This window comes from Anolis sagrei, chromosome 5, assembly GCF_037176765.1.
Source record: "Anolis sagrei isolate rAnoSag1 chromosome 5, rAnoSag1.mat, whole genome shotgun sequence".
NCBI classification, from domain to species: domain Eukaryota; kingdom Metazoa; phylum Chordata; class Lepidosauria; order Squamata; family Dactyloidae; genus Anolis; species Anolis sagrei.
The window spans coordinates 79,227,610-79,245,439 of record NC_090025.1 but is presented as its reverse complement, the minus strand read 5'-3'; the positions used below and the strand labels follow the sequence as shown (position 1 = coordinate 79,245,439).

General features: G+C 39.2%; 1 protein-coding gene across 2 annotated transcripts in view; it reads left to right on the top strand.

Moving 5' to 3' along the window:
* LIMCH1 (LIM and calponin homology domains 1) overlaps positions 1-17,361 on the top strand; it is a 341,273-nt gene extending 323,912 nt beyond the window's left edge. For both annotated transcript variants that reach the window (XM_067468791.1, XM_067468792.1), the window contains 10 exons: positions 77-160; positions 3,591-3,683; positions 6,882-6,986; positions 8,739-8,872; positions 10,839-10,948; positions 11,250-11,364; positions 12,164-12,241; positions 12,824-12,932; positions 13,416-13,518; positions 16,652-17,361. In XM_067468791.1, the coding sequence (XP_067324892.1) occupies positions 77-160; positions 3,591-3,683; positions 6,882-6,986; positions 8,739-8,872; positions 10,839-10,948; positions 11,250-11,364; positions 12,164-12,241; positions 12,824-12,932; positions 13,416-13,518; positions 16,652-16,677 (957 nt within the window). In that variant the 3' untranslated portion in view covers positions 16,678-17,361. The remainder of the gene's footprint in view (positions 1-76; positions 161-3,590; positions 3,684-6,881; positions 6,987-8,738; positions 8,873-10,838; positions 10,949-11,249; positions 11,365-12,163; positions 12,242-12,823; positions 12,933-13,415; positions 13,519-16,651) is intronic.
* The last annotated feature ends 469 nt before the right edge of the window (positions 17,362-17,830 follow it).

Sequence of the window (17,830 nt, the reverse complement as noted above, 5' to 3'; positions counted from 1 at the left end):
ATAGAAGATATTGTAATTTTATTGGTTTTAAAAAAAATGTTGCTAGGTTTTAATAGTATCTTTTGACCTATTCAAGCGTCTTGGTTGCTGGTCTTGGAATCCAGAAGAGGAGCGTAAGCGACAGGAGCGATGGCAGCATGAACAGGAGCGCGTACTCCAGGTACCGCCACTCATTAATACTTTTTCCCACTTATACCCTCACTTCTCCCAAAGAGCTCCAGGACTTTTTAACCTTGTGTCTTCTCAACCTGCAGAAAATTAACCAGTGTTGCTCATTAAAATATACAGTAAATCATTCCATACATTCAAAGTACTTCATAGAGTAAGCCCACTAAAAGAAAGTTTTTCACACATCTTAAGTGTATCATTCCTAAGCACAAATCCCTCTCTGCTTTAAATTGTTGCAAATACGGTAGACACCCACATGTAAGAATCCCGCCAGGCAGATATAATTTTCCAGGGCACAGACTAAAAACAACAGTTTTGGGAAATGTTAACTCATTTACAACCCTAAAGATACATGAATGGAAGAAAGTACCTTGTTGCCCAGGGTGGAAGGGAAATATACAAGGTGAAAATGTACTGTTTTTTTGAAAGACTTCACTGTTATAATTTTAAAAAATGATTCGCTTTTACATTTTTATGCTGCCCTCCTTTTGTGATGGTGGTGGTTCTTCTCTCACCAAAAAGCTTTGTGGGTTTTTGAAATAGTAGCAGAGCTGCTTTAGCCAGATGTCATGGTCAGATCAGAGGACAAAATTGCAATAATGTTCTTCCTTTCAAACCACTGTCAACCCTTCAAAAGTAGAAGAGGTAGAAGAAACGATAGAGCCAGTGGGGTGAAGTGGTTTGAGTGCTGGACTACAACTCTGGAGACCAGGGTTCAAATTCCCTTACAGCAGATGTTTTGGCCTAAACTTCCAGAAATCCTAACAGCTGGTAAACTGGCTGGAATTTCTGGGAGTTGTAGGCCAAAACACCTGGGGACTCACAGGTTGAGAACCACTGCCACACAACTTGGAAACCCACTGGGTGACCTTGGGCAAGTCACGATCTCTCAGCCTCAGAGGAAGGCAAATGCAACCACCCCTCCTGTGAATAATCATGCCAAGAAAACATTGTGATAGGATCACTTTAGTGTTTCTGCAAGTCTGAAACAATTAGAAAGCAACATAACAACAAATTAATCACAACCCTGACATGGAAGCCATCAGCTGCTCATGCTTTAGTCCAGCGTTTCTCAACCTGGGGGTCAGGACCCCTGGGGGGGGGGTCGTGAGGGGGCATCAGAGGGGTCGCCAAAGACCATCAGAAAACACAGTATTTTCTGTTGGTCGTGGGGGTTCTGTGTGCCTAATTCTATTGTTAGTGCAGTTCAGAATACTCTTTGATTGTAGGTGAACTATAAATCCCAGCAACTACAACTTCCAAAGGTCAAGGTCTATTTTTCCCAAATTTCACTAGTGTTCACATTTGGGCATATTGAGTATTTGTGCCAAGTTTGGTCTAGATCTATCATTGTTTGAATCCACAGTAATCTCTGGATGTAGGTGAACTACAACTCCAAAACTCAAGGTCAATGCCCACCAAATCCTTCCAGTATTTTCAGTTGATCATGGGAGTTCTGTGTGCCAAGTTTGATTCAATTCCATCATTGGTGGCGTTCAGACTGCTCTTTGATTGTAGGTGAGTTATAAATCCCAGCAATTACAACTCCCAAATGACAAAATCAATCACTCCCCCCCCCCCCCCCCCCAGTATTGAGATTTGGGAGTATCAGGTATTTGTGCCCAATTTGGTCCAGTGAGTGAAACTACACCCTGCATATCAGATATTTACATTACGATCAAAACAACAGCAAAATGACAGTTATGAAGTAGTAATGAAAGTAATTTTATAGTTGGGGGTCATCACAACACGAGGACCTGTATTAAGGGGTCGCAGCATTTGAAAGGTTAAGAACCACTGGTTTAGTCCAACAGCTGGTGCACTATTGGGGGCAGCTTCAAGTTGTTGTTTATTTATTTATTTACCATATTTATATACCACCCCTCTCAGCCTGCAGGCAACTTGTTTTGTATATAGCCCAATTGTTGCGTATTTGGCCCAATTATGTTTTCTACTTTCTGGGGTTAGAACCAACATTGACCCCTAAATATTTATGCTGTCTTCCTGACTTCAGTGTGATTGAATTTATTACCATAATAGATGGTCGAAGTCAGTTAGAACAACAATTTTCCCCACTTTTAAAATCTGCAATAGCTGTAGAAACACAATATTACGATGTTACATTTTCTGATGATAAGGTACATTTCAGAAGCCTAGAACGTTAGTAGAAGGGTGGGTAACACTTAGCTTTGGGACATTGGAAGCAGAGGAGCAGAATAATGAATAACTCCCCACAAACTTGCATAAACCAAAAAAAAACCTTCCACTGCGAAATCTCCTAGGCATTCAGACTGGCTCATTGGAGAAGGAAGGAGGCAAAGCAAGTGAAATGCTTGCCAAAAAGTCATCTTAATAGTCAGTCCTCTATAGTTCCTAAATCCATATGCATAATCATGGCCCCTCTTATTTCTAAAATTATTGGCTAACATTAACAGTTGGGACAAAAAGTGTTGTACTTTTAGAAAATATTTCAAAGTGAATGTAATTGCACCTTGATACGTTTTGAAGTGTTCCTCTGTTGTTTCAGAATAGAGACTGGATCTGGGGAAGGGCAGATATTTCTGAGAAAATAATTCTAGTCCATAACCAAAGCTTGGGGAAACTGATCTTTTTGCACTATATTGTTGATGTATGCCTTCAAGTTGTTTCTATGTGATTTGCCCAAGGTCACCCAATGAGTTTCCACAGCTGAGTGAAAATTTGAATCCTAGCCTCCAGAGTTGAATGCTCAAACTGGTCTCCTCTTGTGAACCATAGCTTTTGGAAACCTTGGCCACTAGAAGCTTTTCAGTCTGGATCAACCAACTCCTTGACTAAGCATCACTGCCTCCACTCAGTCTTTATCTACACTACTGTATAATAATAATAATAATCATCATCATCATCATCATCATCATCATCTTTATTTATACCCCGCCACCATCTCCCCCAACAGGCACACAACAACAATAATCCTATCTCATCAGCCAAAAGCAAGCCCATACTTCCCATTGAAATACTAATACGTTTATATTTGTTAAAATAGTTCTTAATTTTAATTATTGTATTGTTTTTTTCACTACAAATAAGATATGTGCAGTGTGCATAGGAATTCATTATTTTTTTTTCAAATTATAATCCGGCCCTCCAACAGTTTGAGGGACTGTGACCTGGCCCTGTGTTTAAAAGGTTCGAGGACCCCTGCTCTAGAACATGGCCATATAGCCCGAAAAAACCTACAACAACCCAGTGATTCCAGCCATGAAAGCCTTCGACAATACATAGTATCATCTTAATTTGCCACTATCTTGATCTATTTTCTCAAACCCCATTTGAGCGAGTATGTCTTTGCATGGAGGTCTCCTTTGAATCTAGCAAAGAAACATATTCCATCCCTTGTATCCCAATTCCTGTTTGATAGCTTGTATTGGAATTCTGTACAGGAAAGGTATCAGAAGGAGCAGGACAAGCTGAAAGAAGAATGGGAAAAAGCACAAAAAGAAGTTGAAGAGGAGGAGCGTAAATACTATGAGGAGGTAGGAAGGCAGAGATGCAACTGTACAACAGAAGCCATGGCTGCTTCTGATGTCTTGGCTTAATTAGTCAAGCCATGTACAAGCTTTTTTGTCAGTCATACCATTCCTGCATGCTTTGCTTCATGTGAGTATGCCAGCAAACTAGGCAATCCTCCACTTTGTTTGAACTGGGAGTGCTTCCAGACAGCACACAAAATGTGGGTTTAAGAAGGAAGACAAAAAAGGGACCTGAGAACATATCCCAGTATTTTTTTCCCCCGCCGTCCTCACAGGCCTCCTGTGTATTGGAACAAGATGGAGGGCAGATGTGGGACACCTGGTGGAAGTTTTTTTAAAAAAAAAGTCACTGTTGAGGGCCTGGGCTTCAGCACAGCTGGTAAATCACCAGCAGTGATAAGATCTATCAACTGAAAGGTTGGCAGTTCAAAGCCCTGGGCCTACGTGAGCTGCTGACTGTCAGCCCAGCTTACTGTTGACCTAAGCAGTTTGAAAACCGCTTGAGCTGTAATTAGAGAAATTAGATAATGCTAAAAGAAGCAGGGGAGGTATTTTATGACACCATTAAAAAAGCTCAAAGAATGCTCAGTAACCAAAAGGAAGGAGGAAGTCCTGATGGCTCTTTGTCATAGAGGACAGCGCAACAGCACCCCCTTGTGGCAAGATTTGAACACAACCTTCCAAAGCACCAAAAAGCTGGACTTCGACACAACATACCTCCTTTCTGGGTTGTTGTGGGTTTTTTCGGGCTATATGGCCATGTTCTAGAGACATTGTCTCCTGACGTTTCGCCGGCATCTATGGCAAGCATCCTCAGAAGTAGTGAGGTCTGTTGGAACTAGGAAAATGGGTTTATATATCATCCTCACTACCTCTGCGGATGCTTGCCATAGATGCAGGCGAAACATCAGGAGACATTGCCTCTAGAACATGGTCATTAAGCCCGAAAAAACCTACAACAACCCAGTGATTCCGGCCATGAAAGCCTTCGACAATATACTCCTTTCTGTTCTGTCTCTGTATTGTCTATCCAAAACGTCATTGAATATTTGCTGTGTATATGTACTGTGATCCACCCTGAACCGTATATCCGCCCATGCAAATATCTTAATATAAATATAAGTAGATTTGCATGTGCACATACGAGGTTCAGCACATAGTAGAGTGATTTTTTTAAAAAAAAAACTTCTGCCAGATTTCTCCCTTCCCCTAATTTATTCAAGCTCCATTTAATATTTTACAGTTTAAAATAAACTTTCAGAGCCCTTCCTTTGTGCTTCCTTTAAATCAGCTTGAGTTTGACAGCCCATTCAGCTGATCAGCTGTTTCAGTCTCCACAAGGAGAAGGAAAGGAAATCGTGTTTTTTTGGTGCGTGCAGGGATATACAGTTATGCGAATATACACATTTTTTGGCTAGAATCGGGATAAAAGGGGAACTTTTTATCCCATTTTTTTTTTTTGGCCATTGCAGCGAATCAGTGTTCCTTTAACATTAACATCATGTCACCACCACCACCCCCTCTTTTGAATCTGATAACTTTCGTGTTTTAGGTGCTGTGTAGATGGGTCCTGGGAAACTATAATAACAGCTTCAGAAAAAGCCAGGATACATAGATATCTTGGATTGCAAAAGCCACAAATAATAATTACCAGTTTTTGTGTAAAACCAAAAGCTTCAGTTAATTAAAGAATTGGATTTTTTTGTTTGGGGATTTCTGAGCATGAAAGGGATTCAGGAATCCCCACAATGTTCATTCATATCTCAACTTTTTAGTTTAGGCCAGTGGCTATGCTGGTTGTCTTATATTTTGTTTGATGCCAGAAGATTGTTTTTGTTCCCCAAGTTTGAAATTCCTGTACGATTTGCAAAGCTTTATCAGAGCAGAAGAGTTGTTAATCTTTTTAACAGCCAATAGTTGTATATGTGAAATGTGTGTGTGTTTGTGTTTATGTTTGCATGTGTGTCTGGAGAGGGCAAGGGTGGATTACGTTGGCGGGAGCTCAGCTGAACTTAGTTATGATTCTGGAGCTCATGGCTCCAATCCCTGTTCTGGTATGGAAACCCAATGGGTGGTCTTGGGCAAGGCACACACCCTCAGCCCCAGCAGAAGGCAAACACAATCCCCTGAACAACCTTGCCAAGAAAACCCCATGATAGGATCACCAAAAAGCAGAAACGGCTTGAAGGTACACAGCAGCAACACAACAATGTGTATGTTCAAAGAGAGGGAGCTACCAAGCAATTTATATTGTTTTATGTCACATACATCCGTTGTTGTTATTATCATTATTATCATTATTATTATCATTATTATTATTGTTATTATTATTATTATTATTATTATTATTATTTGATACACAACAAGATGAGCAAACAAGATCACTCTATTGGCTGTTGCATTGGATCACACGTTGGACACTTCTCGAGTGTGTGATGTATCGGTGAATAATGCGTGCAGATCCCAGTAAGGTGGCCTTTTGCAGCTGGGAGTTGGTAATTTTGTCAGCGCTGATTGTGTTTTAGTGCAGGCCAAGGTCTTTAGGCACTGCACCCAGTGTGCCGATCACCTCTGAGACCACCTTGACTGGCTAGTGCCAGAGTCTTTGCAGTTCGATCTTTAAATCCTCATATCGTGTCAGCATTATGATTATCATGATTATTATTATTATTATTATTACCCACCTCTCCCTGTGGGTCGAGATAGGTTACAGAATAATGAAAACACTTAAACATTATAAAAATTCTATAAACATATTTATATAAAAGATACATATTTTTGCTGTCAAGTCAGTTTCAACTTGTGTTGCCTCTCCCAAGAATTAAGAACAGTTTTAAAAGCATTGTGATAAGTACTGAGAAGAGGGGAAAAACATGGTAAATGAGAATAACAAATAGGTTCAGATAGTAAAGAAGATATAATACAAAAAATGAATGAGACACTATGCAGAGTATCAAATATCTCATTTTCAAAAAAATCATTGCAATTTTTTAATTATTACATTATTATTCTTGACTCCTATCCTTTTCCACTCTTGTCCCAACCACCCCCTAATTCCATTCCTTCTCAAGAAGAAATTAGAAAAGGCCAGACTCAAATTGTCTCTTGCTCTGGTCCCTAGTTGTAGTTCATAGAGCTGGTTTCCTGCTACTTCCATGGCTTCTTCAAGGAGTTTCTTTGACAGCCTTTCTTCTTCTGTAGGAACGCAAGATCATTGAAGATACCGTGGTTCCATTCACAGTTACTTCAAATTCTGCAGAACACTTGTCCACCTCTTCCTCCATGACAGATGGAAATGGGACTCTGGTGAGTTCTCTGCTAAAACTGGAAACTAAAGTAAGATGTTAAAGGAATATAAGTGTGAACTTTTTTTAGCCTAGGTGATTACAGAGAGGATAAGCAAGGCAGTTTTGTTTCGTAAGCTGAGTTGAGCCGAGCTTTGAAAACTGTGTTTCATCAGAATACCTTTTGGTTAAATCTGAGTCCTTCTCTCCAAGAAAGAAGTGATTCTATTCATGATGACTTCTTTTGTGTATGATGCATTTTTTAAAAATCTCTCCTTCATACTCAATCCTACTGCACCATCTTGTATAGTATTGCAAAAGGTCTCCCTACTCCCCAGAGTTGATTTTCAAAAAATATGGGGAAATGGAAGGAAGCTTAAGTCTGAAAACATTACATTCTACGAGCATGAACTTTGCAATAATGGAATGTGTTCATCAGCCATGTGCTTTGGATTGTGAATATGGTTAATTGTGTAACTATTAATGTAGTAACGATAATATAATTTGACAGTGACTTCCCTATATTTTGGAATGAGGTTACAACTGACAAGTTTTGGTTTATGAATAGTTTGCAAATCAAAAGGAGAAATCATAGTTATGTTCATTCTTCTACCTCTATAAGTTTCATCACCATGGTTATTTATACCCCTTTTTTCTCTCCACAAGGAGACTTAAAGCCGTTCCTCCACATTCACTGGGTTAAAGGGTATAGGAGCCCAATGAAAGTGAAAAATTGCACATAACAATATTGGTATTTTTTACTTGAGATAATAATATATAAAATACTAGCCATCTCCTGCCACATGTTGCTGTGGCCCAGTCTGGTGATCTTGAAAATAATGAGAAAGTGTTTTCTTCTAATATATGTAATTTCTTTATGCTTGTGAGTAAACAGTATTTCTTGCTGTTTCTTTGTCAGGGTTGATGTGGAGATTGTCTGGTTTGCCTACCCTGGAACAGACAACATATAATTGTCCTTTTTTATGGGTCCCTTTCAAATCTATGACACTATATCTGTGTGTGTGAATCATATCTATCTATCTATATCTATGGCTGGATGGCTCTTTGTCAGGAGGGCTTTGATTATGTTTTCTTGCCCTGGTGAAGGGAGTTGGACTGGATGGCCTTAAGTATTTTCTGTTGGTCATGAGGGTTCAGTGTGGGAAGTTTGCCCCGATTCTGTTGTTGGTGAGGTTCAGAATGCTCTTTGATTGTAGGTGAACTATAAATCCCAGCAACTACAACTCCCAAATGACAAAATCAATTTTTTTAGTGATCGTCACTCCTTGGGTTAGTAGATGTCTTGTGACCAAATGTGATGACAATTCGTCCAGTGGTTTTTGAGTTATGTTAATCCCACAAATGAACATTACATTTTTATATAGACTAGCTGTCCCCTGCCACACATTGCTGTGGCTCAGTCTGTGTCTATGTGTTTTGTGTGTGTATATATGTGTGTATATATGTGTGTTTGTGTATATATGTGGTTTTGCACATGTGTTGTAATGTCATTTTCTTTTTTGGCTTTTTAAGTCTCTTCTGCTGTGTTTTTCAGTATTTTTATGAGTGATGGTCACTCGTTGGCCTGATAGGTATAGTGTCCAAATTGAGTGTCAATTCGTCCAGTGGTTTTTGAGTTATGCTAATCCCACAAACGAACATTACATTTTTATTTATATAGATTGTCCATTTCTATTAACACATAATAAGAGGAAAGTTCTCAGGAATACTGGTCGAATCAAGAAGTATTTTTGCTTTCTCTATTTTTTGGTAGAATACGGTAGATATGAGTAACTTTGAAGAGGACAATAAGCAAAAAGACAGAACTCAGAAGAAACTATTTTGTGAACAAGATGACACTTCTTTCTCAAAAAGCAAGGAATATGAACCACTGAAGGAGAATTTGAGGTGGGTAAAGGAGACATCGCATATAATATTTTCTTCCAGAAATGCCTTCAATTAAGAAATTTGAGCCATTTCACTTCCAGAGAAATGCATTTTTCCGTACAGCTACTGAACAGCTACTAAATCAAAGATCGGATACATGTTGCCATATCACCAATGATGTATTCTGTAAAGCAGTAAGCTTGTATTGCTGAGTAGCGTGTGTGCTTTTGTTGAGTCATCTCTTGGTAAGGTGTAGTTTCTGCTTTCAATGGATGCAGTGGCACTTAAAGAATCGACTTCTATTTAACAATTATGCAAAAAAGGAAAATTGATTGAAAGTTTCAGGACTAGGCAAAACCCCTCTTTCCACATTCATCATGAGAAAACAGCCATTTACTGTGCAGTTACTATTCACTGGGATTGTGGCGTAGCTGGCTGAGTGTCAGCTGCATTAAGATCATTTCTGACCGAAAAGTCATGAGTTCGAAGCCAGCCCGGGTCGGAGTAAGCTTCCGACCAATTGTGTAGCTTGTTGTCAACCTTTGCAACCCGAAATACAGTTGCATCTGTCAAGTAGGAAGATTAGGTACCTATGTGGGGAGAGGCTAATTTAACTAATTTACGAGGCCATAAAAAAGACTCCAGCAAAGCATGCAGGGAATGTGGAAGTACTTCATCAGTTTTGCAGATGGATGAAGAAAGCAACAGCTCCCCTGGCGGCCAGAAAAGTTAAATAGACTCTGACTGACTGTCTATATCTGTTGTGTGTCTTTGGCATTGAATGTTTGCCATATATGTGTACATTGTAATCCGCCCTGAGTCACCTGTGGGGTGAGAAGGGCAGAATATAAATACTGTAAATTGTAAATTGTAAAATTCATGCACTCTATTTTGAGTGGTAGGAGAATCTACTATTCCATTTGCTGCTATTAGTATGATTTTAATCACTGGTTGGATGAGAGCAATGGGTGCATCCACTACATCAGTTTCTACTGTCCATGCAACTGATGGGAGATATATTCTATTGAGAAGTATTTTGAATTAGAAGAGAAGACTGAGGTTACTAATATGTTTGGCCTTAGCATTAGAAGCCCTGAAACCACACTCCTATTAGCTAAATCAGAGCTATTTGATTTTGACATAATGGAATCAAATTTGAAAATTCAGTTATAACATAAAATAGTTTAAAACTTTTTAAACATTGTCCTGCCTCTCTTTATAAAATGGGAAATCAAACTTGGCCACGGTGGTCCACTCTCTCATTACATCTAAGATAGACTACTGCAACGCACTCAACGTGGGGTTGCCTTTGAAGACTGCTCGGAAGCTTCAAATAGTACAGCGAGAAGCAGCCAGGTTAATAACTGGGGCGGCATACAGGGAGCATACAACTCCCATGTTACACCAGCTCCACTGGCTGCCATTTTGCTACCAGGCACAATTCAAAGTGCTAGCTTTGGCCTATAAAGCCCTAAACGGCCCCGGCCCAAATTACTTGTCAGAATGCATCTCCCCCTATGAACCATCATGGAGATTAAGATCCTCCGGGGAGGCCCTGCTTTCCGTCCCACCATTGTCAAAGGCAGGATTGGTGGGGACAAGAGACAGGGCCTTCTCGGCGATTGCTCCCTGGCTATGGAACTCCCTTCCTGGTGAGATCAGGTCGGCCCCCTCTCTCCTGTCCTTTAGAAGGATGGTAAAAACTTGGCTGTGGGACCAAGCTTTCGGGACAGGGCAATAAAGCGGCAATAGGAAAGATGACCGGGCCAATTAGATTTTACACAGATGACCAGGACGGTTTTAAATGATGTATTTTAATATTTTGATAAATGTTTTTTTAATGTTTATGTATTGTATCTGAATTTGTGTCCCGACATTGAATGTTTGCCATATATATGCTGTGCCCTGAGTCCCCTTCGGGGTGAGAAGGGTGGAATATAAATGTTTTAAATGAATAAATAAATAAAGTCTACTTTCTGTTTGTCAGCACTGTAAATGAAGTATATGGAGACACTAATCAGAGAAGTGAGCAAGAAAACCAGAGGTCCATGCCAGAATGTACAACGCCCACCAAAATGACTTTGCCATTATATCAGGGTATGTGAAGCCTTTTTAAATCTCTTTGTAAATAACATATATTTTCTATAAATCAAAAGCTACCATGCAATCTTTCTTCCTCCAGTTTGACCCCAAATTCTCTGTAGTAAACTTTAAGCTTCGTTAGATATACACTAATATATGTACTACAGAAAGGGCCCTCTCACAGTTGAGGACTGAATTCAGTTGAATGTCATTTTAAGCTGCTTCAAAACTCTCTCTTTCCTTTTTTTGATTTTACAACATAGTATTAAAGTGCCTCACTATAAAACATCTTATAATATGAGTACTTTTAATTCAGATATACCACGGAATCAGACAAAACAAAGCCCACGTGCTTCAGACGTCAAACAGAAAAATTCACCATTGGAACATAATTTAGGTCCTCCAGTCAATTCCACAAAAGAAATTCGGAGGTAGGTAACACATTTCTCTCATGGCCTACTTGACTAATTCAAATAATAAGAATTAATGCCATGGATCCTTCAGAGAGAGATACTTGGAAGAAGGATGTGGATGTATTTGAAGTCCCTTTTTCCTTGATCGTGCTCCATGGGCATTCTGTGTGATGAGAGTGTAAATAAAGAGCAGATTATATAGTAAAATATTCCAGGACTTGACACTTAAGGAAGCAGGTGAATGGTGTCATGATTGAATGCTTCTCAGCCATTGTTGTTGCTTCTGCTATATCTGCTTGAGCAGTTACACAGCCAAGGTATAGCAAAGTACTACATTCTATTCTATAATCTTTCTTTTTCGTTTATAAGAGGAACCTTTCAAATTTGCAACTCCCTGCTTAGAGTTTAGTAAAGCTGTGCCTAAGGAAGATTTTACTACAAGTTCTGGATTTTGCATAGACCAGGCTTGTTTCTGTCTCAAAGTCGACAACACAAGCCACCATCATCTGAAGGAAAACCAGTCCTCATTCCTGCCGGCACATCAGGGGAAGGACTTCCTAAAAGTGTAGAAGTGTAAAAGTGTAGTTACTGAAACAGAAACAAATTTTAATTAATGTAATTTGATGTCTTAAATGTATGTAATTATTGGATTTATTATGTATTTTATTATGTGTACATTAATAGGTCAGTATGAGTTTCCAACTTCCATTTTTCTTCCAACTCTCCAATGAATTGATTCCATAAACTTCACCAGATTTCTTTTCTTTCTTTCTTTCTTTCTTTCTTTCTTTCTTTCTTTTTTTTTTGTGTGCTTCAGAGCTGGCTGTCGAGAGACCTCTAGAACTGGGTCAACATCACCAGGTTCTCCTACAATTCAAAGCCAGTCACCCAACAGGTATGAAAAGTCCATCAGTTTTGTTACAAACTGATCACCTGCTTTACAACATAATTTCAGCCTAAACTTTCTAAATGGTGGACCCAGTTTTGAGGTGTGGAGGGTATGTGTTATCAAACTAAGTAGTACTTGTTTATGAGCTAATTTTAGAGGTATTCAGTGGTTATTTTGGTAGCACATTCAGTGATATCTGAATCTGCAGATGGCTCATATGCATAGAACACATAGGGTTCTGAAGAAAGTTACCATAATCTTTATAACCAACACATGTAGGTACCTTCAACGTTGTCAATGGGGTACCAATGGAACAAAATTGAATTGTACTGAGGTGAGCACTTTAATGCACTTGTCAAACTGCATAGCCTCCATTCATTATGCAGAATGTGATTACAGCACAGTGAGCAAAGAACAAAGGATTCCTCTGAATGGCAGTTCAAACCATTTTAAATGAAAATGGCAACTTCCCACCTATGTCAAATATCAGTTTTTAGTAGTGGAGGCAGGGTTAGCGGGAGCAAGGTACAAAAGGAGGAAGAGATTAACCAACTCTTTCTCTTTTTTGTTTGTTTGTTTTCATTACAGGTCTATCAGTGGCAAGAAGCTCTGCTCCAGCTGTGGGCAACCTCTTGGGAAAGGCGCTGCCATGATTATCGAATCGCTTGGTCTTTACTTCCATATTCAGTGCTTCAGGGTAGGATTGATGTGCTAATGCTGTTCTTCCTAACTAAAGGCTCGTTTGCCTATTACCTTCTTTCTCCCACGAAAAGATTCTGCCTAGTTATTCCTCACTATAACTTGAGCATCTGGCATGGCTTGCTATGGAAATCTCTCCTCCCAAAATGCCAGTGTCAGATGTAGACACTGGAGATGTCTACCATCTTGAGTACCCCCCCCCCCCCCCCGGAAAGCATCCTGCCATAGAAACAAGATATATAATGAAAGCAAATCCATAGAAGCAAATAATACTTGCAACCCAGAGCTTTGTGTAAGTGGCACTAGGAATTTATCAGACTGAATCATCTTTGCTGCCTCTCCGAAGTTCAGTGCAATGGACTTTTGCACAATGGGATATTGTGGCAATTAAACTACATCAAAACTAACAAAGACTGGAGGGATAAATGTCCCCAAGTATATAATTTAACCCTTATTTTGCCTATTCTTTGTCATTGGATAGTGTGGAATCTGTAAGGGACAACTTGGAGATGCAGCGAGTGGAACAGATGTCCGAATTAGAAATGGTCTTCTCAACTGTAATGATTGTTACATCCGATCCAGAAGTAAGTGCCCATGGCTGGGTCTCAATTTGATATTTACCATTTTGTTTTGTATATTGTTGGTTTTAGTTTAAATACTATGTACTGCTGTATTTTTGCAAACAGGTCCAGAACTGTCCAACAAAACCTTTAATTTTCCCACATAAATAATTTTTTCACACATCAGTTTACCTGAAATGAACAACACATAAAACTATGTAACAAGATTTTTGCTCCTGGGTTATAAATGTCATTTCCAACTTGGTTCTATCCTAAAAACCTCAAAAAAAGTTTATTAAACTGCAAAAACCTGGTTTTTGTGAGACATCCTGCAACACATTTTGCAGAAATTACTTGAAGACACAAACTGTTGGGGTTAATTGGTCATTAACTCTAACCCTTAATGTTGGTTGTAACTTGTGTTCTGAGACACAGTGTTCCCTCACTACTTCGTGGTTCGCTTTTAGCGGACTCGCTGTTTCTCGGGTTTTTGAAACTATTAATAGTTTGTCAATGAATATCTCATCAAGTCTCAACTGATTCAACATAGTTTGTGGCAGCCACAAAATGAAGTTTCTAGAGCATAACAACTACTTTCAAAGTGAAATAGTTACAGGAAATAACATTTTCTTACCAGAAACAGGGTTTTTTTTCCAAATTTTGTTATAGAGTGTAATGTTAAGCCCATGGTATAATATTAAGCTTGCTTACTGAAAAATAAGTCGCAACGTGTTCATTGAGGACATGTGTATGCAAAGTTACAACTTTAATGTCTTTTATGATTTCTTTTGGAGAGCACAGACACGGCTTCCCTGTTGTCATTTGGTCATTCAAGGACAAAAAGAATATAGAGGGTCTAGATTTTAGGCTACATCACATACCTCCCCACAGAACCTAAAGCATAGCAGGCAATTCTAAAAACAGCATCCGGGAGATTGCTCTTTGGGAAAACCAGCTTAGTTTTGTTCTTGGGAACATTTTCACATTGTAAAAGGTAGATGGTGCTGTTGTCTCAGTCATTTTCTTGGTTTATTTTACTCATTGAAGTGCAGTGTTTGGAGATGGGTTTCCTAAAGCATGGAATTAATAAAAATACGAAATAATTGGGTAGACATATAAATTTACTCTTTTGAAATGTAGCTTATCTTTTATTCTATTGGTGTATTTTGTTGTGTAGTCAGAATGGCTGCAAGTAGCTTTGTGAACTGCTGACTAATTTGTAGTTGGCTGTTTCTACTACTAATGCTGGTTGCCTCAGTTACTGCAAAGTATACTGGACTAAGTGGATTTAGATCCAATCCAGAAACGGGTGACTTAAATAAGAGTGCATGTTACAGATTGTGTGTATGTGTATACTTATGCCACCAAGTTTCATATCAACTTATGGCAATGCCATGAATTTCATAGGGTTTTCTTAGCCAAGGAATACTCAAGAGGTAACTTTGCCAGCTCCTTCCTCTGAAATATAGTCTATAGCATCTGGTAATCTCATCCAAGTACTAACCAGGGATGACCCTGTTCAGATGGTTTTCCTACGTTCTACCTGTTAAAAGACAGACACTGAGAAATTACTCTTGTTTTGAATATTTGAAGCACACTGGTGATTTCAGTGTTGTTGGTTTTTCTTTGTGACTGTTTTTATGACCACATTCCCCCTTATGAACCGGTGCGGGCTCTAAGATCTGCCAGGAAGGCCCTCCTCTTGGTCTCGCCACCATCACAAGCGCAGTTGGTGGAAAGAAGGGAGAGGGCCTTCTTGGTGGTAGCCCTCCAGCTTTGGAACACCCTCCCCAGAGAGATTAGGTGGGCCTCCACACTGTCCCCCTTCTGTAGGGACCTGAAGTCCCTAGTTCTGTGCAATATTTATGCAGCTTGGCACTCATGCCCTCACCCCATGGTTACAGCTCTGCACTTATCCTTTTCCTTTGTCCTACTGTTTACATCCTGGCTATGTTTACTAGGCATGTGCAATCCATGGTTCTAAATGGTTCTAAAGTACTTACAAAACTAAAGTTCTGGTTGTGAAAACTAGGGGGCGCTGGTGCTTTGCTTCTACAGTGTTGCTAAAGTTCTGGTGGTGAAAATTTCAGAACTCTAACAAAACCTTCAAATTTTCATTATTATTTCATTATTAGTTTTGTAAGTACTTTAGAACCATTTAGAATCATGGATTGCACAGGCCTAATGTTTACTGTAGCTTACCACCATTGGTTGATGAGCACTGTTTTGAGTCTTAAGTTGTTGTTTTATACGGCTATTTGTTTTATTCAATTGTATTTTATGTTGTTGTTCATTCGTTCAGTCGTCTCCGTGTTTTATTTTATGTTCTGTATTTAGGCACCTTGTGCCGTGTATAAGCTGTCCCAAGTCCAGGTAGATGGAGGCGGGATATAGAAATAAAGTTGTTTTTGTTGTTGTTATCAAATGAGATAGTGTACCTCCCACTTTTTTATTGAAAAGCCATCTATACTAACCTAAATAAGTATCCAGTAATCACTTATGCCTGTGTGTCTCCATTTGAATCCCAGTTTCACCGTAATAACCCACTAACCCACTCTCCCTCTGGAGGCCAGAACCGCCCCATCCATCCTAACATTTAGGAAACGGGTGAAGACGTGGCTGTGGAGTCAGGCCTTCGAGGAATGAGACAACACCATAGGACTCTTGGGTGGAAGTTGAGATAGATCCATCTTAATAGGACGACTGACCACTGTAGTTTTATATATAGCGTTTTTAAAGTTGTTTTTGTAATTGTGATATATGATATTTTAATGAGTGTATATGTTTTTATGGCTGGAAACCGGGCTGAGTCCCTCAATGAGGTTGAGAAGCTCGGTATAGAAAACTGTGAAATAAATAATAAATAAATAAATAAGCAGTCTTGGGCAAGTCACACACTCTCAACTTCAGAGGAAGGCAAATCCTGCCAAGAAAACTCCATCATAGGATTGCTATAAGTCAGAAATTACTTGAAGACACACACCAACAGAGTTAATTGGTCATTAACTCTAACCCTTAATGTTAGATATAGCAAACAATCTTACCATGTTTCTCATGCAAAATGTATCTTTTAATCTGCTTTATTGCTTCTTACACAATATGCATGACTTAGTGCTTTTACTTTCTACTACCTGGTCTTTTCTTTTTTGAAACATAGCTGCTGGTCAGCCAACAACTTTGTGACCCGGCTGTCAGTCCTGCTTCCACATTTCTTCTGCAAGAAGGAGCAGCACTGCTATGTTCCTGTCTAATCACATGTAAGAGCTTATCTCCATGGACTCCTTGGCTCTCACCTCATCTTGGAAGGCTGGCATAAAGGAAAAGACTCAATCGGCTACTTTCAAATGCAATACATGGACCTTTCTTCCTTAATTCACTTCCATTACCTGTATGAAGTGTGTCCCTGGACATTTCCCTTCTGGCCCTCCCATGAAAGCGTGCTCCACATTACCAGTTATGTTTGTTGTCACCGTCTGCTCTTTTGAAAGTAACACGGAAATAAAGATGCAATAAACCTGTTCTGTTTTAATATAACTAGGGATTGAGAATTTTTAAGTTTACACAACCTTTGTAGATGTTCTATAATATGCCAACATATTAATCTATTTAGTTGCATTTGAAGAAGAAGAAGAAACATTAAGCGGCATCCCAGAAAGCATAGTTTTCTGTTTATTACTGAAGTGATAACTTTTTTAAATACAAAAGACTAGTTTGATAAAGCATACTGTAACTCTGAAACATTTTACTATATTACCTTCAGCGGAGGGTAGGGAATCTATAAATAAATTATTTCACCTTATGTAATCTCTCTGTGCATACAAAGATTCTCCCTATAACAGTAAATAAAGGCATTTTCAGTAAACATAATGCATGTGGTGGTGGTTACAGAAAATCCCAACAATGGATGGGCAGCTGGCAGCCAGCGAGTAAGATCTACCTTCCAAAGTAACTTACCTTGTTAACTCTACTCATTTTTAATCAAGATCCGGTGTAATGTTTCCTTGCTGGAGATGGGTGAGACATACTGTAACATCTCTCCTTTGGAGTTAGAATACAATGGCCAATGCTTTTGTGAGAAAAAAATGACTTTTCTAAGCTCTAGTAATGACCCAACTATGCATGTATACTATATAAGAGGTTGACCAGTTGGGAACAGAACAGAATAAATGCTTGTTCCCCAAAACAGCTCTCCTCATCCACATGCCATCTAAATGTGTGGGGCTATAATGCCGTACATCACCAGCCATAACGGGGTGATATAAGTGATCTGGAGGCTGTCATGTTGATTGGTTTGAAGAACAAAATGGCTCTGTTTTCGAGTTCCTGCTCCTCCCCC